The sequence below is a fragment of the Castor canadensis genome, chromosome 1 (assembly GCF_047511655.1).
Source record: "Castor canadensis chromosome 1, mCasCan1.hap1v2, whole genome shotgun sequence".
In the NCBI taxonomy this organism is placed as follows: domain Eukaryota; kingdom Metazoa; phylum Chordata; class Mammalia; order Rodentia; family Castoridae; genus Castor; species Castor canadensis.
Genome location: NC_133386.1, coordinates 154,511,378 through 154,536,324, shown reverse-complemented (window position 1 = coordinate 154,536,324; position 24,947 = coordinate 154,511,378). Strand labels below are relative to the sequence as shown.

The following is a 24,947-nucleotide window of genomic DNA, read 5'->3' as shown; positions in this document are numbered from 1 at the left end:
TTTTAGAGAAAATGCTTTCAGTTTTCTCCATTCAGTATAATGTTGACTATAGGCTTATACTATACAGCATTTATTTTGTTGATGCATGTTCCTTCCTATTCCTAGTTTTTTAAGGCTTTTTTCATAAAGGGATGTTGAATTTTCTTATAAGCTTTTTCTGCATCCTTTGAGATGGTTATGTTATTTTTGTTCTTTATTCTGTTTATGTGCTGTGTTGTGTTTATTAACTTGTATATGTTGAACCATCCTTGCATCCTTGGAATGAAATGAGTTTAATTTGGTGTATGATCTTCTTACTGTTTTGTTGAATTTGGTTTGCAGGTATTGTATTGAGAATTCTTTCATCTGTGTTTATCACGACAAAACTTTTGAGGTTTACTCTACCTGTCCCTTCAAGGCCAGGATCTCATGAAACAAGGTTTTTATGATGGAAATGCTGTTAATACACACAGCGTTATGTGTCCAAGTGGCAGAGATATAATTCCTGCACTTTTTTATTGTATCTAGAAGGTTGTGGTGCTCTTACTGATACTTGTATTCATTTTTCATGAATTGGCCTTTCCTATTGTTTTTCATTTTTATTTCATATAAGACTAATGAATCTTACTGTTAAATAACATAAAGATTGTATCACAGCATTCACTCAGTATTAAAACGCACTTCTTTTTGGGGACTGCTAGATAGATGTGTTTACTCTGTAGAGAGATTTAGATTTGATTTTTTGTTTTCTTCATGGTAATTATGTTTGCACTTTGCTGATCACTAGTTGTGCATTATTACAATGGAAGGTGACAATTTGATTGTCTTCAATTGGAGAAACAAGTAATTTTATATTCACTAAGCTGTCAGGTAACACTAACTCACAGTACTAAGAGCTCCTGGCAATGCAGCTTGGCACCTATATTTAACTGCTTTGATGCTTGTGTAACCTCTGCTGAATCAGAAATACTTTGCCTGCTGGAAATGGTTTTCAGGGCTGTACAATGAGGTTTTCATTAAGTAGACAAACTGAAAATGAACTGCAAAGCCATGGTTGTTTCCCTTCTTCCCTTTGCCCTTCTGTTCTCCTCCCCCTCTGTTTCCCTTTCTTTCTTCCCTCCCTCCTTCTCTTCCTCCTCTTCTTTGATAGGAACCTGAAATTTATCCCTTATTTCATTACATGAAGAGGGAATTTCTGGATAGCTTTATTTAGCTGAAGGAGAACCTCAGAGATTACCTTCTTTAACATATTTTATTCAGTGTTACCAAATGTGAACTTTCGTATTTTGAAACAATCACTATAGTATCAATTTTCTTTGTTCCAAAATATTAATGAAAGAATGAAAAAAGAGGAAGAATGGAAAAGCATATACTGACAGCTTCCTACACTTTCTCTCTGAGAAGTTATTGTTCTGGATTACAGTTTTTATTAGTAATTGGATAAGATATCCTATAATTGGGCTTCCATATTATGGATTCGTTTTAGACCAACAAAGACTTGTCTGTTATTCACTTCAAAATTGTATTTCTCATTTCTTGTGAAGAGGCAACTCAAAGTAAACCTATAAAATAAAATCATTATGTTATTATTTTTGACAGGTTTTTTTCTTCACTCAAACTATATAGAGTTCTTTCAGTTGGTCTGTAAAGTTATTAAGTTTGATTAAAATGTCCTAAAATAGCATATATATATATGTATGTATATATATATATATATATATATATATATATATATATATATATATATGTATGGTATTCATTATTTTGTTTTGATCTTGTTGCTAAGCCATTGATTTTATTTATGTACTCTGGTCATGGCTTTTCAAAGCAAAAATCCCAACAAGCTACTGAGAGATAAAACTGTGAGAATACTCAATATTATTTATCAAGCAAAAAAGTATAGCGGTTACATGAAATCAAGTAGCTTTGCTCCCAGGAAGAAACTGAATATACAGGAATAAATGTAATAATTATAGCTTTCCATAGGCAGTCAGTCAGCAGGCCAGACATTAGACTGGTTGCCTGTTTCTTCCAGCAGATACTAACCAATTAGACAGAGGTGATTACGTGATGTAACATTATCAGGAGAAACAATTCATGAGTCAAAACATTCCAAGACATATGAGCTCTAGTCCAAAGAACAGTCTTAAGCTATATAAAGTGACAGCAATATTGTCAGCTAAATATAAACTCCAGAAACACAAACTTTGATGACTTGAGAAGAATCTGTTCCAGGTAGTTCCTGTTTTGTAAGAACCTCAAAGGGCCTTTGGATACAATTTTGGTGGTTTCTTGTGAAAAATTAGAAGCTTCATTAAAATCATAAAACCAATTCCCCTTCTGAGATATACTTCAAGTTTAATTCATTTGTCTCATCTCTATTGATTTGACAGCTAACTCAAATCAGTGAGTTTTCTTATAATAGGTATTATCTCTGTGTTCAGATATAAATTCTGATAGATCTGCTACAAACTCTAGGAGAAAGATAGGTTTATAACTTTTCAAGGACCTCTGAAAACAGTTACCTTCTTCCCTCTGAATTGTCTCAATTACTTCTTAAACAGATAGAAAGAAAAGTCTGGCAAAAGCCCAGGGACATTTGAAGGTGGAGCAGAGAATAGGAAACGGTTGTGCTGCACCAAACAATACAAAGAATCAGTAACGACCTTTAGGCTTTACTAGAATTTAGTAGGGCAGGTTTTAACAGGAAAATCTTTATTTATTGTTTAGAATTAGGATTTTCCTTGCAACCGCCTCTTGAAATCCCTAAACATGGGAATTAGAGGTACAGGAACAGGTTTTTAAAATCATTCTTTCCCCTCAGCTTGGTGGACTGGCGTCCTTTGTAAGGGTTCCTGGGTATTGTGCATTTTGGCAGCTGACCATATCTGCTACTTATGCTTCTTAAAATGAGAGGCACTGTGTTATGTTTTTGGAAAACATAACACATTAGTTGTTTATTTCTCAGAATCAGATCAAGTGCAGCCTTAAACTAAGAGTGAATTATCTAACCAAAATAAGTTTACCTTGGTAACCTGGGGTTGAGCTGCAAAATAAATGTGAATGTTGGCCTGAACTTTCAATTTTTTCTGTAGTTAAACCAACTATTAAAAAGTTGCTTTATGTTAAAAAACAGTACTTCTTTTGAATAAATGTAACACACCTAAAATTAAAATATTAAAAATAGTTAAAATATTGTTTCATTGAACTCAGTGGCTCTTTTGGACAGTCCCAAATGATAGCTTTGAGAGATGGATTCTTTCCAAGCCAAAATAAAAAAAAGTGTAATTTTAAGTGACCATGGTTTATGAGAAAATTTAAAAGTTTAAAGTTGTTTAAAAATAATTCTAACATTTAAACATGTACAAATAGTTCCTTAAAAGTAATGGTATCATATCAGAAAGGTTCTAGATAATATAGTTTTCTGAAATAAAGAATTTAATGTATAGATGTCTGGCATCCTTATCATTTTTTAAAGTCTTGAGCCAATTAGTTCTGATTTCTTCTTTAAGAACAGAAAATAAATTTACTGTTTGAATTAGTTTGTAATGATCTAAATATTCAGATTTTATAGTAGGGGTTGGAACAGAAAAATTTTCACCTTTTAGAAGTATTCCTACTGACTCCTGGAGAACATTATCGATTATCGGAGGCTTTTCTCCAACAATCTCATTCCCAAAAGTCCTAAGCTCAAAGTTCTTTCCAATGGCCTGGCATCCTGGGAATTCACTTGATCTTGGGCAGAGACATTTCAAACTCTGGGAACATATGATGGGAATTTAGTTTTATATATCCCAAATATTTAATTCTCTTTGGTGGTTTTACTTGATAATAGCTGTGCCCCAGAAAACCATTTTGTTTAACCAATGTGATAAGTTGACAATGTAGTTTTTCTCTCTGATTATAATGTACTCTGTGTAGTCAATACACTGGTACCATGTGAGTGTAATTTCCTCTTTTATTTTATCTCCAATGCACTGTATTATAAATAAACAGTTAAAAAAAACACCAAACAAATCTGTTGCATCTCCTTTTAAGATTGTACCACTGTAGACACTTGTTCTAGTAAAGTAGAATTGGGCGCATTTGATTGCATTTAAATTTTTCATGCTTCAGCAGTTTGACTGGGAGCACAGTAAAGAAAAATCCCATGAGCGAGGATAGTTTAGAATAATAGAACTTGATTTTGTGTATTATAGCGGCAACATTTGCGCTGCTTTGGTTAGGGTTGTGTCAGCACTTCCATTATAAACCCCTGTTTTCAGGGGGTATAACTAGGAAGATTTTTTTTTAATACAAATTAAAAAACAATTCATTTGAATGATTTTTTTAAAGTTATAATCATTCAAAAATAAAACAAAGTCATATACAAATTGACCATTTTCACAATGATTTTTATTTTCTTTTGCTTATTACTTGTATATGGCAGCAGCTAGGGTACAGTGCTATTCTAATACATTAGAGAGTTAAAGAATTTTGTAATGAAATAAGTCACGGATACAAGCAGTAAGCTAAGGGTAAGCATTCCGCATGATGTTTAAAAACATTATTAATTAGCAAAGTATATTTGATTTATGATTTACTAAAGAAGAATAGTTATGGTCCTGTGGTTATAATAAAGGCAATACCAAAAGTTAAGTATCTTTGCATTTTCTAGTTCAGTTGGTCTAATGAACTGTTTTGACATGAAAGCTAAGGTAAAGAATGAGGGCATAATAAGTAAATTGAAGAATTACATAACAAATAATTGTGTACAAATTAGTAAATCAAATCTAATAGTAAAGCCTAAGGTTTACTTAATAAACTATGCATCAAAAATAACTTGTGCACATTTTACCTAAAAATCTCAAAACAAAACTACCACCTAGAACAATACAAAACAACAAAGCTAACAGTAAAAACAAACTTTAAAAGGAGTCAAACAATTTTATGAAGAGGAAATGCTCAAGGAAATACTTTGCTAGAAGAACAAAAATAATTTTTCCTCTATGAACAATATATTTAAGAGATAATAAACCCCTGAAACTAAATGAAATACAACATGGTAAGGTATTTTTGGAACAAAGCATATTAATTCCTTTGCTAAAGTGAGGAATTTCAAAGTTGAGTATACCTTCCCTGGTTGTTAACCATTGTTTACCCCTCCCTTATTTTCCCCTAACAGTAGTGTGCACTGAGGATGAACAGTCGGATTTAATATTGCTTTTTTTTTTTGGCAGCTTATCTTGTATTTGCAATCTTGATACACATTTGTATTTGTAGGTGTAAAATAAAAGACAAATTGTGTGATGCGATAAATAGGTAGCTTTCCTGACTGGTCACTGGAGGAATCACCAGAAGACCGTTGATGAAGTAGAGGTGAAGCCTTTCCTCACTAATTGTATTCAGCGTGTAATTTCTAAACTTCCCTCTGAATTTTGATTTTCAATTAACACTCCCCATTTGAAGATAATTTTCTATTTAATGTAATTGCAGGAAATAATTTATTGGCTGATTAAGACTGAGGACCCAGCCTTCCTTAAGAAAACACTCTAACAAACCAGCCTTTAAGCTCAACTCATAGCTTTGGACAGATTTAGTCTATTTTTACAGCTGCATGGTTGTGTTTAATTAGGATTGTGCACTATTGTTCGCTGGTGCAGTTTATAGTTGAAATTATTCTTAAGAGACTTTTCATTTTGGGTTTTGTGTCACGATTAATTTATACTAAAGCAACAATCACAGATATTGCTATTGGAAGGAGACAGTTCACTTTGTAACAGGATGTTTTTGGGGGGAGCTAAAGTCACTCTGAGTTTTGGATTATGACTTTCAATTTTATTTTTCTGTTTTAAAGAGTGGCAGTAAGTTCTTTCTTTTGTTTTTAATGTGAATGATTACATTATCGGTAACTATTCATTATCTGAACTATGAAAACACTCTTGTTTATGGCAGGCTCTTGATAAACTTGCAGAATAGTTATAATTTGCCTAGTTTTACTATAGTATTTATGGGGCCAATAAAGTAAGTTCTGTATTAATTTTTGTGTACTAGAAAGCATCCTTTGACAATATTTCCATTGTGTATCCATTTGTCCACTTGTTAGTACTAACAGAAATTGTTCGTGAATATATTTATCTGATTCTTTGATATAGTACTCTTTGGAACATTTAATTTCTTTCTCCTCAAAGAAAATATAGGCATTCTTCTGTACTCTTTCTTCATTTTATTCTCTAGTATCAAGTCTAATAGATGAAATTTTATTATTTGTAGAATGATTATTATAAGTAGGTATCAGCATTTTAATATGTTTCAAATCACTTCAAAAGACTGTAATACTTTTATTTAGAACTGTGCATAATTAGATTAGCTGATCTTATATTAATTTTTTTCACTGTAGGATACTAAATCTGAGCCCCCTCATTAATTGTGAGAAATTTAGCATTAGCTGTTAAATCCTATGTGAAACATGGGCTGCTACATAAAAACTACTGTTTAAATTGGAATTAACTTAATTATTTTTCTTTGCACTTGATATTTCCTTCACTGCAATATTCATGAAAGCATGTGACAGATTTGTAAATTTAACTGTTAATCTCAGATTTCTAGACCCTTTAATCAGTATTTATTTGTCTGTAGAAACAGTACTAGCAAGTTAATGATTTGCTAATTTGAAAAATGCTCATGTGGTTTCCTATGTTAACTGATTTGTGCATTTTAAAAATAATGGTATGAAATCAATTAATGTTAAAGAGCAATTAAGGTGGAGATTTTATTCCTTTCATTACACAGCAGTTTTAGAACTAGAGATACAATAAACATCAAACATCATGAAGTTTTAGGAAAAATGGTTTCTTTAGATAAGATATAAACTTTTAGTGATTTTATTACTAACCATTTTGCTAAGCAATTCATCTTAATAAAATGGTATTCTAAAAGTTTCGAAATTCACTTTAATAATAATGATTTTCTGATTGCATATGAAAGCACAGAATGAAGACCTTGTCATGCAGAATGTAGTCAGTGTTCATTTGTGGATACATAAATGAATGTTCAATGTTGTTTTTGAGCTTTTAAAATATTTCGCATAGTAGGCGTTTTTCTATTTTCATAGTTAATGCTTTGACTCTTGTATATGTACTCTCTAACAACATAGATGTATAGTTATTTCAGACACTCAATTCAAATACTACAAAAGTGCCTTAAGACTAATCTAATATTATGAGTCACTCAATAAATCACTTAAAACTTAAGTTGCAACAGCCAACACATCTTAAAGGTCTTTAGTAACTAAGCTTCAAAATAGACACTTAGAGTTGGGTTTAGTATTCATAATGCAAGGTGTAAATAAAAAGTAAGGACCAGATTTGCTGAGGACTTTCATTATGGATCACTACTCTGTGCTTTTTTTTTTTTTTTTTTTTTTATGTGATTGGTATTTTTAAGATAGGGTCTTGTGAACTATTTGCCCAGGTTGGCTTCAAATCACGATCCTCCTGATCTCTGCCTCCTGAGTAGCTAGGATTACAGGTGTGAGCCACCAGCGGCTGGCTGATTATACTTTCTTCCATAGACTTATTTTGTTCCTACACAAACCATAGGAGAAAGTTGGATATTTTTGCTCTCAAATCATTCTGTAAACTGGCTCATTAGCCAGTTCATTCATTCATTCATTTCATTTCTAACCATCAACCAATTACTCTTTAGAAGCTTATAATCTAATTGGGAAAACTGGGAGGAAAGCTATACACATACATATTTTAAATCTTATGAAAAATTATTCTATAAGAGTTTCATTTGTAGATTGGATAAGGGAGAAAATATGCAGTAATTACTGGGAAGAGGAGGTTTGCTGAGTTCAAAAAGTAAAGAGGGAAAGTGGAAAAGATAAGTTGATTTAAGTTGGTTTAGAGTAGAACATGAATAGCTCTAAAGTTAAAGAATTTTCTTGTTTTCCTGAATTAGTCAAATGCCAGACATGGCTTATTCTTTTGTTGTTGACATTCCTTTTTCATCCATGATGTTTGTCTTCTGCAGAAGAATGTCTTCCAAACAAGCCACCTCTCCATTTGCCTGTGCAGTTGATGGAGAGGAAACGATGACCCAGGATTTGACCTCAAGGGAAAACGAAGAGGGCAACGAGCAACACGTGGGTCCCCATCTGCCTCTGCACCCCGTAATGCACAACAAACCTCACTCTGAGGAGCTACCGACACTTGTCAGTACCATTCAACAAGATGCTGACTGGGACAGTGTTCTGTCATCTCAGCAAAGAATGGTGAGCTTTTAAAATCTGGGTACTGCTACTGTGTCCTAGTTGTAAATGGGTATTTTAGGGAAAGCTCAAAATATGTGACTTTAGAGTTACATATGTTTAGGTCATGAAACAACCAAAAGGTGCATAATTACCTCCCCAATTATACTAGTTACTGGGAAAACTTGGAGAGTGTTTTGTGATTAGTTTATGTACATTGTTAGGTTCACTTGACAAAAGATTCCTGATATTTTTTGTGTGTGGGGGGGAAAGGGTTGGTTTCTTATTCTCTCAATCTCTGAATGGAATGTGATGTACTTGGTAATATTACAAAATAGGTATGATCAAATAAAGTGTGGTTGTGTATTAGTACTGAAAAATTGAGTTAGGTAAATATATGTGAATGAGGCCTCATGGTGTCTGTGTCTTCAGTAAGGAAATGCGGGTGTTTATCATTTTAATGGTAATTCTTGATTTATCACAAAACTTTTCTCACTTTTATACCTACATATTAATTTCAGAAGGACATGTAAAATGCCTGAGTATCATCCAATCAGACTGTAGGAATTTTCTCTAAATGTAGAAACAACTCATCAAATACTTGCAGTGTATTGTATTAGCCAGCTTTACCATGCTAAATTCCATCTTCTATCAAAGCAGAAAGCATAGTAAGTGACATGAATTTTCTAGTTTAAAACAAAAATACTCATTTTTTAACATCTAGAAGAAACTAAGAACCTTAAAACATTTTATTAGATTTGAAGTTTTAAACACTTTTGCTTTTCTTAAACTTTGGCTTACCAAAAATTGAGTTAATGAAAAATATTTTAAGTAGGCAATGGGGAAAATTTTTTATTCCTTAATAGAAAAGTAAGGTAATGTTTAAAGTGCCTTTACTACTGATTGCATGTATTTAAATGTTGCCGTATGTTTAATGTCTTAGAAACTTAATAACTTTGGAGGCAGACATTTTTCTTTTCAGATGATTTTGTAGACACAGCCAGTTTTCCAGAGTAGTAGATGAGAAGTAGAGGATTGGAAAATACATCAAAGATTTATTGACTCATTTTAGTTTCTTTCTCCATGCTCCAATCCTTTTATTTATTTACCTCTATTAGCATACATTAGTTGTACTAAGTGGGGTCCATAACAACATTTCCATTCGTGTTTGTAATGTGCTTTGATCATATTCACCCTCTTATTACCCTTTCTTATTCCTGTTCCATTTTCTCTTTTCCTCTCCTACCTAATTGTCCTCCTACTTTCATGCCTTTTTTTCTCCTTTTTCCAAAATTCTACATATATGTGAAAACATGAGAGCCTTGTCTTTGTGAGACTCGCTTATTTTACTTATCTTCACAATCTCTAGTTCCATCCATTTTCCTGCAAATGACATAATTTTGTTCTTCTTTATGGTTGAATACAAAAATTGAATCAAATTTTAATTTTGGAGGGGATGGACACTGTACAAATAGATCCACTGGAATCTTTATTTTCTTTGAGGAGAAAGAAGAGAGAAGGTATAAGACAAGACTAAAACCTGGTTTTTTTTCCTCATTGAACTTAAATTGTTCATTTTATATCTCCAAGGTAGCATGGGTGAGATAGACATGCAGCCACTGCCACTTGCTTATTGGCAAGATAATGTGGCTGTTTGATTTTTATTTCAACACATATTTATTGAGTACCCTCTGTGTGCCAAGCATTCTGCTAGATGCTGGCTATATGGTGAATAACAAAATACACATGATCATGTTTTCATGGAGTTTATAGTCTAGGACAGAGGATAGAAATTATATAAATATGCACACAAATATATAAGTAAAATTGTGAATTTGTGCCAAGCAGAAAAAATCAGAATGTTATCTGAAAACATAAGGGGACAAATCTAATTTGGAACAGATGATGAGAAATGACCTTTCTGATCTAAGGATGACAGAAACTAGCCAGGTAGTAGAGCCAAGAGTAAAACTGCAGAGGGAGTAGCATGTATGAAGTGTAACTTAGTTCAAGGAAGTCAAAGCTGGTCTTTGTGGATGGAATGTAGTATGAGGATGAAATGTAGCATCAGATGTGGCTGGTGACGTTGATAGGGGCTGGTCAAACAGGACCTTGGAGATAGCATTATGAAAGTGAGATTTGATCTAAGTGCAATGGAAAACAGCCTTTGAAGAATTTAAGAACATTTCAAACAGGTAATTCCTAACTGATGGTATAGTGAATGAATGGTAGGGAAGCTAGAGTGAAAGGAGGAAGACCTTTGGGGATTTCTGTTTCAAAAATCTAGATGAAAGATTAAAGAGACTTGGATTAGTGTAGAAGAAGGAGGAGGTTGAAAGAGGGGAGAGGTTCAAGTTATATTTTGGCTTTTATGCCAAGTATAAACCTTATAAAACTGGACTAGAAAATATGGATAGAGGCAAAAATAATACAGTTCAAATTTTATTTCTTTAGAGAATACTTATTTTTCCTAATAAAATTTTGTTTCTTGGCAAGTGCCAAGTTGCATTAAGTTAATCTCAAACATTTGTGATCTAAAATTTTCTCAGAACATAGATATCAATAATTTATAGTAAATTTATGTCAATTAATTTACAATGAATATGATTTAAGGTAATAAAATAATTTAAAATTATAAATGTTACATATTAACTGTGAAGGAAATCACACTCCTAGAAATGTTGTCAAACTTTCATTGTCCTTTGCTATCAAACTTTGCTTTCCACTTGGAGCCTTTGTGTATTCTGAATGTTGGGAAGCCAAAATATTTTGTTTTAACACCCACTCTATAGTATTTCCCAGCTGTGTAATAAAAGGATTTAACAAATGGGAAATAGCAGCTGCATTTGGAAATTCCCTTTGTGTTCTCTGTTCACTAGATAGATTCAGTAATGTGTAACTGTAACATCGGACCTGTAATGACTTACATCGCAAGTATATCACCAACTAATTTTTTTCCCCTGCGTTTCTGTATATAAGTGCATGTGTGCATGTGCATGTGTGTATGTGTGTTTGGGTAGGAAAACTGTAAATAATATACAAGTTGATAAACATTTTAGTTCATCAAATATGAAGTTGAAAAGAATGTTTATATAGGGACCTGAAACTTGCAGTTTCCATCAGTGGATCATATTTTATACTTACTATAATTGAATTCCATAAAATAGTTGTGAGGAAATAAAATTTAAAAGCAAACCTAATAACAACAACAATTTTCTTGGGCCCTATTCAGTTTCCACTGTTATTTATTTATTTATTTATTTATTTAGTGTGATGGTCCTCCTTCTTGGAACAGTTAAAAACAAGTGCCCAAGATTTTCTTGGGTTCAGGAAAGGTTTTACTTTAAAAATATCATGACCATACACAAGCTTTTTGGTAAGGGAAGGGTAAAAGGAAAACAGAGAAGTTTTGACAGTCCCCACTTCCTGATTAGAAAAAAAATCTTTACATGTTAAAATTATGATTATTCTGAGATGGCACTCAAACAAAATAAGAGTTCACACAAGTTTTGAATACGGAAAAGAATTTATTATGGCATAAGCACTGAAGGAGAAATTTTAGAGCTAGGAAATCAAAGATCAATGTTGTATAGACAGTTTCAGACTCTGATTTTAAGTACTATTTTTTATATTATGGACAGCAAAATGTCCAGTTTTAAATTTAATGTAGTATGTTAATTGCTGACATCTGTTTGGTGGTTGAAAAGTTAGTGTGCATAAGAATCCATTGACTTTCTCTATGGATTTGTGATACATGGCACCAGTGTATCAAGACTTTTTTTGCAGAGGAACATTGACACTGTCCACTGAAATATGTCTTTGTTCTCATTAGGACTGTCTCATGAGGCAGGAATAAATTCAGATAATATTTTTGTGGAAAACTATACAGTGCGCCATTCTTTTTAATGCTGTATGCATGGAGGAACATTTTTGTAGTATTGTTTAGTGACCTTATGTATTATGTGGAATAATCTTCTGCTAAAGTTTCAAGTATAGAAAGGATAGGTAAGCCTCTGTATTGTCGAGAAACTTGATGGCAAAATATATATTTTTTGTGAAAATTTAATGTAGCACTCTCCCTCCCTCACTGTTTTCCAAAAGGTGTTATTGCCATCACTAGTTAGTTAAGTGCAGAGTACCTACTAATTTTCAGGTAGAAGAACTTGTGACTAATAGGTAAGATCTCTGCTCTCATGGAACTTTGACAAAGTAGCAGAGAAGTATCAGAGAGGAGACAATTTCAGATGGTAAGTGCTATGGAGCAAATTAAGACAATGTGATAGAGAATGACTACTTTAAACAGAAAGGGAGGTCTTTTTATAGGGAGGGGCTGAAATTTGAATAGTAAAAAGAAGCCAAATATATAAAGATTTGGGGGCTAATAATCAGCCAGAGTGTGTAAGTAAAACAACTTTTTTTTGACCATACTGGCATTTGAACTGAGGGCCTCATGCTTGCTAGGCAGGTACTCTACAAGTTAATCCATGCCCTTTTGTGTTTTGGTTAGTTTTTGGATAAGATCTGGCATCTCACCCCCCCACCCTTGAACTACGATCCTCCTACCTATGACTCCCTTGGAGCTAGGATTATAGATACAAGGCACCTGACCTGGCTTATTTATTGAAATGGGGTCTCACTAACTTTTTGCCCAGGTTGGCCTTGAACTGCAATCCTCCTGATCTCTGCCTCCAAAGTATCTGGGATTACAGATATGAGTCACCATACCTGGCCTACAAAAGCCTTTTGACTGGTGTGTTTGAACAACAGAAAACAAGAGAGTGACTGGAGGAGGAAAGAATGGTATGAGATGAAATCAAGGATACAGGCAGGGGACAGTTATTTATGGGATCTTGAAGACAAAGTCATTGGAACATTTTAAGCAAGGGAGTAACATGGTTTGATTTAGATTTTTTAAAAGATCATAGTGCCTGCTGTGTAGAGAGTGGGTTGTGGGAAATAGCATCAGAAGCATGGACCCCTATTAAAAAACCATTGCAGTGGTGCAGATGAGAGTTTGGTGAGAAGTAGAAGAGTGAACAGTTTGGGAGGCTATTTGCTCACTAAAGAGTTTCCAGAGATTCTGAAGAAGACAGAATTCACACAGATGTGGAGAAAATAGTTTCAGTAATATACAGGTGGGCAGGAACTTAGTCCAGAATGAACAAGAGACCAAGGAGAGGGAACAAAGAAATAGACATATTCCTGGCCAAACAATGGCCCTAGGTGAGACAGAAGCTTTTTGCCTAAGAGGCTGATTGTATGTGACTTCTGCGGTAGGCAAACCATGGAGATGTGGGTAAAGCACCAACAGTCATTTTTGCAAAATATGTAGTGTGACAAGGTTGTAAGTGGAACCTTATGCACATATGCTTGTGTGCACCTCTGTGCCTGCTTATATATTGATATTTGTATTAGGCAAAATGATATTATATAGAGTTAGCTTTATCTTGTTTTAATTAAGGAGAAAGAACTGTATTAGACTCTTAGCCCACAATATCTAACTCCTTACTTTTTAAAGACCTACTTAAATTTCCTGGGGTGAATTGAATCTTCTATAAGTTTTAAAATAATTTTCCACTATAAATAAAAGGTGTCAATAATGCCTTTTGTTGTAATTGAAAGAAAATAATAGTAGACATGCTGGGTATTTAATAAATAACCATTGGGAACAATGCTTTCTTGCTTGCAAACAATTTCTACTTTCTGCCTCACTTGCTTTCAGTCCAATGAAGTTGCTAATCAACTCTGGAGTGTTTTATGTAGTTCACTTGGAGTCATAAAATTTCTGGTGTGGACTTTGTAACGTTTCTGGGAATGGAGCTGTTGTCATTGTGTGATAACACAGTCCAGGAATTTTTAGTGAGGATTTAACCTTTCGCCATGCTTTATGTTGTGTCAGACTTTTAGAAGATTTCTCTTGTTAGTTTTTTGAAAAAAATTTTTAAAAATTGAATTGTTCCTCTGTATGTGTGTGTGTGTGTGTGTGTGTGTGTGTATGAGACAGAGAGAGAGAGAGAGAGAGACGAGAGAGAGAGTGAAGGAGCAAGGCAGAGAGAGAGAGAGAGAGAGAGAGAGGAAGGAGGGAGGGAGGGAGAGAGAGAGAGACTTTATTTGGGTGCCACCCAAATAAAATTAATTTCCTTACTGTTATTGGGACTGTAATTTAGAAAGTGCAGTGAAGCTCACTATTTCTCCCAGGTGGTTCAATTAGTTTATAGTCTTAATGCCTACAGTAAGGTTGTGTGCATCTTTAGTGGTACCTGATTGGTTTATGAAGCATTGGGATGCAGGGGTATCCATAGGACAGTAAAATTTAGACTTCTGAGAAATTTTCAGATTTTGGAAATTCAGACAATTTAAGTAGAGTTCAAACCTTTTCTATTGACAAGTGGAAATGTCTATCATTATCTCTGAGTCCCTGACAGCATTCTCTAGGAAGCCCAATGGAGGATTTTCCATTTTCTATAAATTTGAAAGTATATTAGCACACTGTACTATCTCCTTTTAAATCTATCTCAGAAATTTCATGATAGAAACTTATTTATAATTTGAACTAAAAGATGAAAACATTTTATTGCATGGGATTTGGAAAAATTGCTGTGGGTAATGAAAACTAGTGTTATCTAGTGTTAACACATTGATAATCTTTATAATTTTCATGGCATGATTGTGCACATTTCTGTTCTTTTTTTAAAAGTGTACTTTTAAAATTTCTCCCCCAAATCTGTGTAGTTTGAATTAAAAAGAAAAGGATTAATGGTGTACTTCTTGAAAATATTTTAATGCTTAGAGGATGCATGAATTATTTTGTCCTTATTAGTGATATAATAAACCTTTCTAAAGCTACTTTTTGGAAGAGTTTTCCTTCTTACTTAGCATATTATCAAAATCTTTATCAAAAGTAGAAACGTTCACATGCTCTGGGATAGTTGACTTTTTTCCCTCTTGGGCTTGACGGAATCAGGCATGCATGCTGATTAACACACTCCGGTCATTAGCATGTGATTATGTGGGCTGCATTTTGAGCACCTGACAAAATATGAAAATCCAGTACTTTGTTACATCTGTGCAAAGACATGCATTTCTTTTGTACTTTGATAGCTTAAGGGAAATCAAGCCCTACTATTCTTTTTTTCCCCCAGTGCAATAAAATTGTTTCTATAGAATGTCTTCAAGGAGATGGGATATGCCATGTTTGTTTTTGTTTTAATCTTTCAGGTTGTGTAAGATTCAGTGACTGGGGTTTGCAGAGCACTGACTATCATATGAATCTCCTAATGAACACTATCACTGACATTCACTTAAAATTTATGGCATTCCTGCATGCTCATAAGGATTATCTTTTCTGGGATTCAGCCAATGTTTCCTAATTTTCTTCAGTTTTATGTGATACTTTTATGTTTCATAAATATTTTGTTTTCATTTCTCTTACCTGTATCTACTAGCTTGTCTCTCATAGTGTTGCTATTCGTATGGTTTGGCTTTTCTGGTCTATTATCAAAAGTATAATTTGAGATCTATAGAATTTCTAGATACAGGAAAAGTTGCTTTATGATTGTTATTTAAAATAAGACTTTATAACAATTAGAAAATCTAGTATAATCTAGTTGAGCATGAATAGTTTGAGTAGGACTGTTCCCAGGTTTTCTTTTTCTTGGTTGTTTAAAATGTCATTTGAATGTAGAACATTTTATTTTGTAAATAAGCCTTTTGTCAAAATTGGTCTGTGTATCACTGGAAGTGAAATTTCAGGACACCAATAATTTTCTGACTAAAGCGGAGCTAACAAGCATATTTTCAGCCTAAAGGTGGTTCTGATCCATGTGTGCTTTCTGTGCCGAATTCCTTCATGCAGTTCCTCTGTATCTGGCTTTTGAACACAGCACTATAATGAAGTAGAATAACTACAGGAATAATGAAATATGCACATTTTTATAATGCTTCTTAGCAACATGTTGTAGAAAATAAAGTATCTATTATATTGCATGTAGTCATTTGAATGACCAACATGAACTTTTTATGGTTAGAATGAGATGTGAATCTCAAGGTTGTTTTAGAGGAGCAGGAACAAAACAACGAGGACTGTGATAGGCAGTATAGTATTGTGGGAGGAAGAAGCCAGGATTATGTCTCCACTCCCAGAGAACTACCTTCTTTAATAGGGAGAGGGTTGCTTTTCAGAAAGGCAATGTCAGCTTAATGATTCCTGCTTGCAGTACTCTTTCAGAGACAAAATTGAGTCAGACCACCCGCACTAAGCAGCAAAGACCCTACTCTGTTCCTTCTCCAAATATATCTAATCTTTTTTGAACATGTGTCTAACAAATGTGCCTTAATTACCTTCATATGCAAATCATTCCACTGATTGATTATCCTCTGCAATAAAAAGTTTTCCCTGCTTTCCAAGAGAAATGTAACCTTTTAAAAGAACAACTGCAGGCTATTATTCCTTTTGTTAATATAGCTTTCAATGAGATGACATATTTGTTTTTTATAATATTAACCTTTTAAATATTATTTTGGTACCACTACACTCCCATGACCCATAGGCATTATTATTCTAGGTGATGCAAATTGAGTTCAATAATATATCTTTGTGTAAACTAATTCTCAGATCCAAAGTATAAATTACAAACCCCTGCTAATAAAATTTTACGATCAGGTTAAAATTATAAGTGAATATTTATGCATTTCATTAGCACCCAAGAAAATGGAAAGCTTTTTTAAATAAAATGATTGGAAAGTTATTTTATAAACTTTTGCTTTCATTATAGTTTTACTCTGATTTGTTTCTATTGCCAATGCGTTGAATACAATATTCTGAAATTCATCAACTTCTGAGAGAAAGTGTGCTCTCATACAAACTCAAATAGATTGTACTTGTATAATCAAGGAGATCTTATTGACTTAGAAACATGAAGAAGAATTAGAAAACTTAGGTTATAATTATTTTCATTTAGTTGTTTTGTGTAAGCACTGAGCCAGCCAGGATCAAATGAAGATAAATCTGTGAACAAATTGAAAAAACTATTTGCTCTTGAATTCAGAGTTAATATTTGGTCTTCAGTTGTATTAATTTATTTGGTACCTTGTATGCTTCTACTAAAGGTACCTCTTTGGCTGGGTGTGGTGGCTCATGCCTGTAATCCCAGCTACTTGAGAAGCAGAGATGAGAAGGATTGAGGTTTGAGGCCAGCTCTGGCAAAAAACTTCGTGAGGTCTGATCTCAAAAATAAAACTGTGGCTGCATAGACGGCCCATAAAATGGGAGAAAAATCTTTGCCAGCTATCCATCTGACAAGGGATTAATGACCAGAATATACAGGGAGCCTAAAAAACTAAACTCTTAAAGAATCAGCAATCCAATGAAGAAATGGACAGATACAGTGAACATTTTTCAAAGGAAGAAGTAGTCTAAGTGGCGAATAAATACCGGAGGATGGGTATGGTGGAAATACTATGTAGTCATGTATGAAAATTGAAAAACAAAACCTGTTGGAATTGTTCCAGGAATGGGCGGATGAGGGGTAAAGAAGAATAAAGGAAGGAGTGAATTCAACTATGATATATTGTAAGAACTTTGGTAAGTGTCAGAATGTACCTCCAGTACAATAATTAAAAAGATTTCCATAAAGGAAATGCAAATACAAATGACATTGAGATTTCATCTTAGTCTAATCAGAATAGCTACCATCAAGAACACAAATACCAATAAATATTGGTGGGAATACAGAAAAAAGGAATCATTATACACTACTAGTGGGAATGTAAGTTAGTACAATCACTATGGAAAACACTATGGAGACTCCTCAATAAACTAAAATAGAATTAGCATCTGATCCAGCAATACCATTCCTGGTCATATATCTAAAGGAATGAAAGTCAGGATATAATAAAGATAGTTGCACACTCATGTTTATTGTAGCACTATTCATAATAGCCAAGCTATGGAAACAGCCCAGATGTTTTACATCAGGGGGCTGCGGGAAGAGGCAGAGGAAAAGAGAATGATAGAGATGAATAATACTGAAATACATGGCATAATGAAATGCACTGAAAGCTGTTGGATAATAGGGAATAGGGGAAAAGGTAAGGGAGAGTAATGGAGGGGGTTAATCAGCTTAAAGCACAGTAGATTCATAGGTGAAATGCCATTGTGAAACCCCCTTGAAAGATGAATACACACTTTAAAAATGAAGGACAGTAATGTAAAACAGGTCCTTTTGGGTATGGGTCCTAGTGGAGGGGGGAGGGTGAAGGACGAGAGTGAAAGAGGGTGAATTTGGTCGAGGTACTTTATATACTTCTACGAAGACAGAGCAATGAAACCTTTGTGGAAATTATCATAAGTAGAGGGAGAAGGGAGAATAATGGTGGGGTGAATCTAACCAAGGTTCGTTGTAAGAATATGTAGAAAAGTCACAATGAAACCCCCTGTATAACTAATATATTCTATTCAAAACGTTAAAAAAAGAAGCTGGGCATGGTGGCATAGACTTATCATCAAAGCTACTCAGTACTCAGGAGGCATCGCTAGCCCCAGCAAACAATGTGAGACCCTACTGGAAAAATAACTAAAGCAAATAAATGGGCCGGAGGCATGGCTCACGGGAGAGCACCTGCAGAGCAGGTCCTGAGTTCAAATACTGCCAAGAAAAGAAAAAACAAATAAAGATACCTCTTTCATTTTTGTTCTCGTACAAATGTACTTTGTTTTAAATTTGGTTAGTTTATTTATTTTGATTTCTATATTTTATTGGGTGTCATTTTCTTTGATGACAAAATATGTCAAAAAATAAATCTTATTTTGTTGGTTTTGGAAGTTAAAAAAGAAAAGGAAAATTTCACACCTTTCCAGAGAGAAAGCATGAGCTGTATGACTGTAACAGATACTCCAGTAACACACTTGCTGCTTTGTGTTAGTGACATTTGTGCCTAATTTTCCTTTTCTTGCAAAATGCAAATGCAGATAAATAGATAGAGGAATGGATGGATAGATAGTTCTTTTATAAGCAGCATAGCTATTGAACAATCTGTTTTACTCTTCATACTTTTTCTAGTTGTAACAACTTCAACCAGGTGCTGGGTATGGTGGTTCATGACTGCAGTCTTTGCTACTCGAGATGCAGAGATTGGGAATATTGCACAGGGCCAGCCCAGGCAAAAACTCAAGACTTTACTCCAAAAATTGCTAAAGTCAAAAAGGGCCATAGCACATGGCTCAAGTGGTAGAGTGCTTGCCTAGCAAATGTAGGACTCTAAGCTCAAACCCCAGTACCACCCCGCAAAAAAAAACCCTAAACCAGAGAGCTAGAGGTAGTATTTACATTTTTCTAGCTTGCTGAGAGTTACCTGTTAAACTGGTTCATCATATGTATTTGATGTATTAAAAGGAAGTTTGAAGGCTGTGAAGGCTTCTGCAGTGAAATCCTCAGAGTTGGAAACTTCACTGGACAAGATCGCTGAGCTCACAGAGTGGCCCTGAGGCCCAGCATCTGTTACAAATGAAGCAGTCTGTTCTGACTCTCTTCCCTAGGCTAACTTGGCCTCTAAAGGACTTCACTCTTAACAGAGTAATATTGGATTTGACAAAACTTTTTTTTTTTTTTTTTGGCAGTACTGGAATTTAAACTCAGGGCCTTGTGATTACTAGGCCAGCACTCTACCATTTGAGCCATGCCTCCATCCCTTTTTACTTTCAGTTATTTTTCAGCCTGTGCTCCCATATAGCTGGGTTTACAGGCAAGTACTACCATGCCTGACTTATTTGTTGAGATGAGGTCTTGCTGATCTTCCCCTCCTGCTCCCCACTCCAGTCTGGCTTCCTGATCTTTACTTCTCAAGTAGCTGGGATTACAGGCATGAACCACCATGCCCGGCCTGGATTTAATAAGCCTTAATTGGACTCCAGTACTTTTTAATGTGAAGATTTATGAGGTATTAAGGGTATATCCTGAGTGACTTCTTCCCTTTTAAAGCATAGTATTTGCCCTGGTTGTAAAACTAACCACAACAATAGTCACAGACACAGTTTCTTATCTCTCAAGGAAGAAAAGGAAATAATTGCAAAAGAGGATTGTTTATGAGGAGAATTGACTTTAACACTATAGTAAATAGCTATTTCTTAAGGAAAAACTCTGTGGAACCTTGATTCTCGTTATGCATTAGAAACTCCACTCTTGTCCAATATCTACAGTTCTGCATAACCACTCTGCATTTTCCCAGTTCCTTAAATTGTAAAAAGCCAAACCAAAACAAAACAAAAAAACCCTTTCTGTTCAGTAGAAATATTTTCTGTGGGATTATTTAGAAGAAACCTAAGTTAGTAGAAAGCCTGTGCTCATCTTTGTCACTAATCTGTTGTGTGGCCTTAGGAAACTGACTTCAGTTTCCTGACCTCAAAAAATAAAAAATTTAATTATAATCACCACTAACTTTCTTTGTTTGAAGGTTAAAAATGTGTTAGCCAATTCATCCTACCTGATAGTGTTGTTTAGATTGACTATTATCTACACGACCATTTACACGCTAATGCATTTCCACATGAAAGGGGCCAGTTGAGTTGGTAAAAGTGTGAGTGGCCAGGAGCCAGGCCTTGGTAGAAGGCTGCTTCAGGTGCTAAGAAATTCACTACTAGGCCTCTCTGCCTTAAAGCTCTTATGTTCCACTACCAGAAAACTGTGAAGTATTCTCATCTATGAGGCAACCTGTCCCATGGCATTAAATCTTTAAAATATGATATCTCTAAGGCAGCGATAATGTGCCTTAATTCTTGCTGTTCAGACAAAAAATTAAGGACATTGAGTTCAGGGCAGTACTCTTCAGGAGAGAGAGAAAGAGAGAAAAACAAACTGAAACATACTGGGGGAGAATGTATCTTTTTTCCCCTTGGGGAAAACATCCTGGTTTCCTTCATTTCTTCTTCATTAGACATACTTCATCCATCCTGATCATTCTCTACTGTGTACTATAATAGCTGTGTGTTTGTAATGAAAGAGCTACAATTCTGAATGGAACTATGGAGTGAACTATGGAGTGGAACTATGGGGTGAAATAGAATTTATATTCCTACAAGGTGAAATGTTTGTCAACCCTCCAAAGATGGAATAGACTGCTTTGTGAGGTGCTAAATTCTCTATCAGTGGAGGTGAAAAAGTTACTTGTCAGTTTGTTTACCACCACTAGCACGGTTTGCTGAGCACTTATGATATAACAGGTACTGTTCTCTTTTATTTTTATTCCTACATTTAATTCTCATAACAAGTCTCCGAAATAGATTCTTTACTGCTGTTATTGCCACTCCCATTTTAGAGAAATGGAAATTAAGGCGAAGAGCAGTTAGTTAGCTTGTCTGAGTTGATATGGGAGGAAGGTGGAAAAGCCAGATGTAAACTAGAAAAGCTGGCCCACTTTGTCTGTCCTTTGTCAACTGCCCAGTTTCACTTGCACAAGGGATTCAAGTGTTAGATGGGATTGAACAAGTATACTTTTAAGAACTTTTGAATCCTGAGAGTTCGATTTTTGGATGTAAGGCTGATAGTGTATTGATAATGCAAGACTTTTTATGTACATGTTATGACAGTTTTGAGACTTTAATATTTTTTTCTATTTATTCTGTTCAATATATTTATTTCCATTTGTTAAGTATGATGATAATATGGCCATTTGGAAAACTGTCAGGTTTGTGATTATTTTTCTATGAATGAAAATAACATTTTAAAAATCACAGATCTTTCTATTTTAGACTTTAGGAATCATGACAATAGCAAATATGGGTAACATTTATTTTCTCATGTATGCATGAGCAATTTTACTGTTATTAAGTAGTATAGTAATAGTGATATGCAGCATAATGTTATGCCAGTTTTGAGAATGCTATTTAAGTCTAAAATATTCCAGCTAATATCAATTTAATAAGAAAAAGAGGAATATATTTTGTTTCACTATTAGAGCAAATGATACCTTCATCACAGACGATCAGCTGGCAATTAGAACCAAATTCAGCATTTTCATTTATGTAAGCTTCCTTCATCTAATGCCATTCCTTAAAAATATCACTTTTAGAGAAGAATGGTCTTCTTCTGAGAAAAAGCCTGTAAATGTTAGCAATTTAGTCTTTAACCTATTAAAAAGGTTAAGCTTCCTTTGTTAGTAAGAAATTATTGGAACTGAAATTAGTTAAATCTTTTCTGGCAGTAAGTCATTAACTTGATAGTGTAAAGCTTCTTTTATAGGAGAGTTGGTAGGTAGTTCTTGATTCATCAAAAAAAAAGTTGTTTGAAGTGGAGGATCAGAAAATGTTCTACATATACATAGCACATTTATATGCTATAATATGAGTGCAATATCATTTAATATAATGTATTAAATATATATGTATCTTATGCAACCTAACTTGACCACTCAGTGGAAACTTAAAATATATGCACACGAAGAGGGTTGGGGCAGTGGTAGAAGCCACATGTCTTGGCAGAGAAGATTGATCCAGTGCTGGCATATTTGAGTTGCCAAAACAAAAACAACTTAGTTCATTTTATTGTTCTTCACTTCTTTGTAGACACTGCAACTCCTTAATTCTCTCTAGTCAAAGAGTACTAGGAACATACTATAGTTAAAACAAATTGGGTTTATTACTACAACAAAATTAGAGATAAGGGCAAAATAGTTTCTGCTGGGTATTGGGGGGGGAGCGGGAGGGGGTGGAGTGGGTGGTAAGGGAGGGGGTGGGGGCAGGGGGGAGAAATAAACCAAGCCTTGTATGCACATATGAATAATAAAAGAAAAATGAAAAAAATAAAATAAAATAAAATAAAATAATCTCTGCCAGTTGATGGTAAAAAAAAAAAATAAAACAAATTGGGTTTATTACTAGTTTTAGTAGGGAGAATATACAACATAGTGAACCGTGGAGTGTCTCATTGAGTGCTAGATTGAAACTGTTTAAGGACTGGGCTTTCCTTGAATGAGTCTAGGTAGGATCTAAGAAAAGAGAAGTGTGCTGTAGATTGGGTAGTAACAGATTTCAGTGATGAATCTATGATTGGGTATCTTTTTTTTTTTTTATTCATATGTGCATACAAGGCTTGGGTCATTTCTCCCCCCTGCCCCCATCCCCTTCCTTACCACCCACTCAGCCCCCTCCTTTACCCCCCACCCCCTCAATACCCAGCAGAAACTATTTTGCCCTTATCTCTAATTTTGTTGTAGAGAGAGTATAAGCCATAATAGGAAGGAACAAGGGTTTTTGCTGGTTGAGATAAGGATAGCTATACAGGGAGTTAACTACATTGATTTCCTGTGTGTGTGTGTTACCTTCTAGGTTAATTCTTTTTGATCTCACCTTTTCTCTAGTTCCTGGCCTCCTATTCCTATTGGCCTCAGTTGCTTTTAAGGTATCTGCTTTAGTTTCTCTGCGTTAAGGGCAACAAATGCTAGCTAATTTTTTAGGTGTCTTACCTATCCTCACCCCTCCCTTGTGTGCTCTCACTTTTATCATGTGCTCAAAGTCCAATCCCCTTGTTGTGTTTGCCCTTGATCTAATGTCCACATATGAGGGTGAACATACGATTTTTGGTCTTTTGGGCCAGGCTAACCTCACTCAGAATGATGTTCTCCAATTCCATCCATTTACCAGCGAATGATAACATTTCATTCTTCTTCATGGCTGCATAAAATTCCATTGTGTATAGATACCACATTTTCTTGATCCATTCGTCAGTGGTGGGGCATCTTGGCTGTTTCCATAACTTGGCTATTGTGAATAGTGCTGCAATAAATATGGGTGTGCAGGTGCCTCTGGAGTAACCTGTGTCACAGTCTTTTGGGTATTTCCCCAAGAGTGGTATTGCTAGATCAAATGGTAGATCAATGTCTAGCTTTCTAAGTAACCTCCATATTTTTTTCCAGAGTGGTTGTACTAGTCTACATTCCCACCAACAGTGTAAGAGGGTTCCTTTTTCCCTGCATCCTCGCCAGCACCTGTTGTTGGTGGTGTTGCTAATGATGGCTATTCTAACAGGGGTGATGTGGAATCTTAGCATGGTTTTAATTTGCATTTCCTTTATTGCTAGAGATGGTGAGCATTTTTTCATGTGTTTTCTGGCCATTTGAATTTCTTCTTTTGAGAAAGTTCTGTTTAGTTCACGTACCCATTTCTTTATTGGTTCATTAGTTTTGGGAGAATTTAGTTTTTTAAGTTCCCTGTATATTCTGGTTATCAGTCCTTTATCTGATGTATAGTTGGCAAATATTTTCTCCCACTCTGTGGGTGTTCTCTTCAGTTTAGAGACCATTTCTTTTGATGAACAGAAGCTTTTTAGTTTTATGAGGTCCCATTTATCTATACTATCTCTTAGTTGCTGTGCTGCTGGGGTTTCATTGAGAAAGTTCTTACCTATACCTACTAACTCCAGAGTATTTCCTACTCTTTCTTGTATCAACTTAAGAGTTTGGGGTCTGATATTAAGATCCTTGATCCATTTTGAGTTAATCTTGGTATAGGGTGATATACATGGATCTAGTGTCAGTTTTTTGCAGACTGCTAACCAGTTTTCCCAGCAGTTTTTGCTGAAGAGGCTGCTATTTCTCCATCGTATATTTTTAGCTCCTTTGTCAAAGATAAGTTGCTTATAGTTGTGTGGCTTCATATCTGGGTCCTCTATTCTGTTCCACTGGTCTTCATGTCTGTTTTTGTGCCAGTACCATGCTGTTTTTATTGTTATTGCTTTGTAATATA

The 24,947-nt window shown here is 34.7% G+C and overlaps 1 protein-coding gene across 19 annotated transcripts in view; it reads left to right on the top strand.

Moving 5' to 3' along the window:
- Sox6 (SRY-box transcription factor 6) overlaps nt 1–24,947 on the top strand; it is a 576,267-nt gene that overhangs the window by 221,336 nt on the left and 329,984 nt on the right. For all 19 annotated transcript variants that reach the window (XM_074042103.1, XM_074042097.1, XM_074042114.1 and 16 more), the window contains one exon: nt 7,996–8,236. In XM_074042103.1, coding sequence (XP_073898204.1) covers nt 8,000–8,236 — 237 coding nt within the window. In that variant the 5' untranslated portion in view covers nt 7,996–7,999. The remainder of the gene's footprint in view (nt 1–7,995; nt 8,237–24,947) is intronic.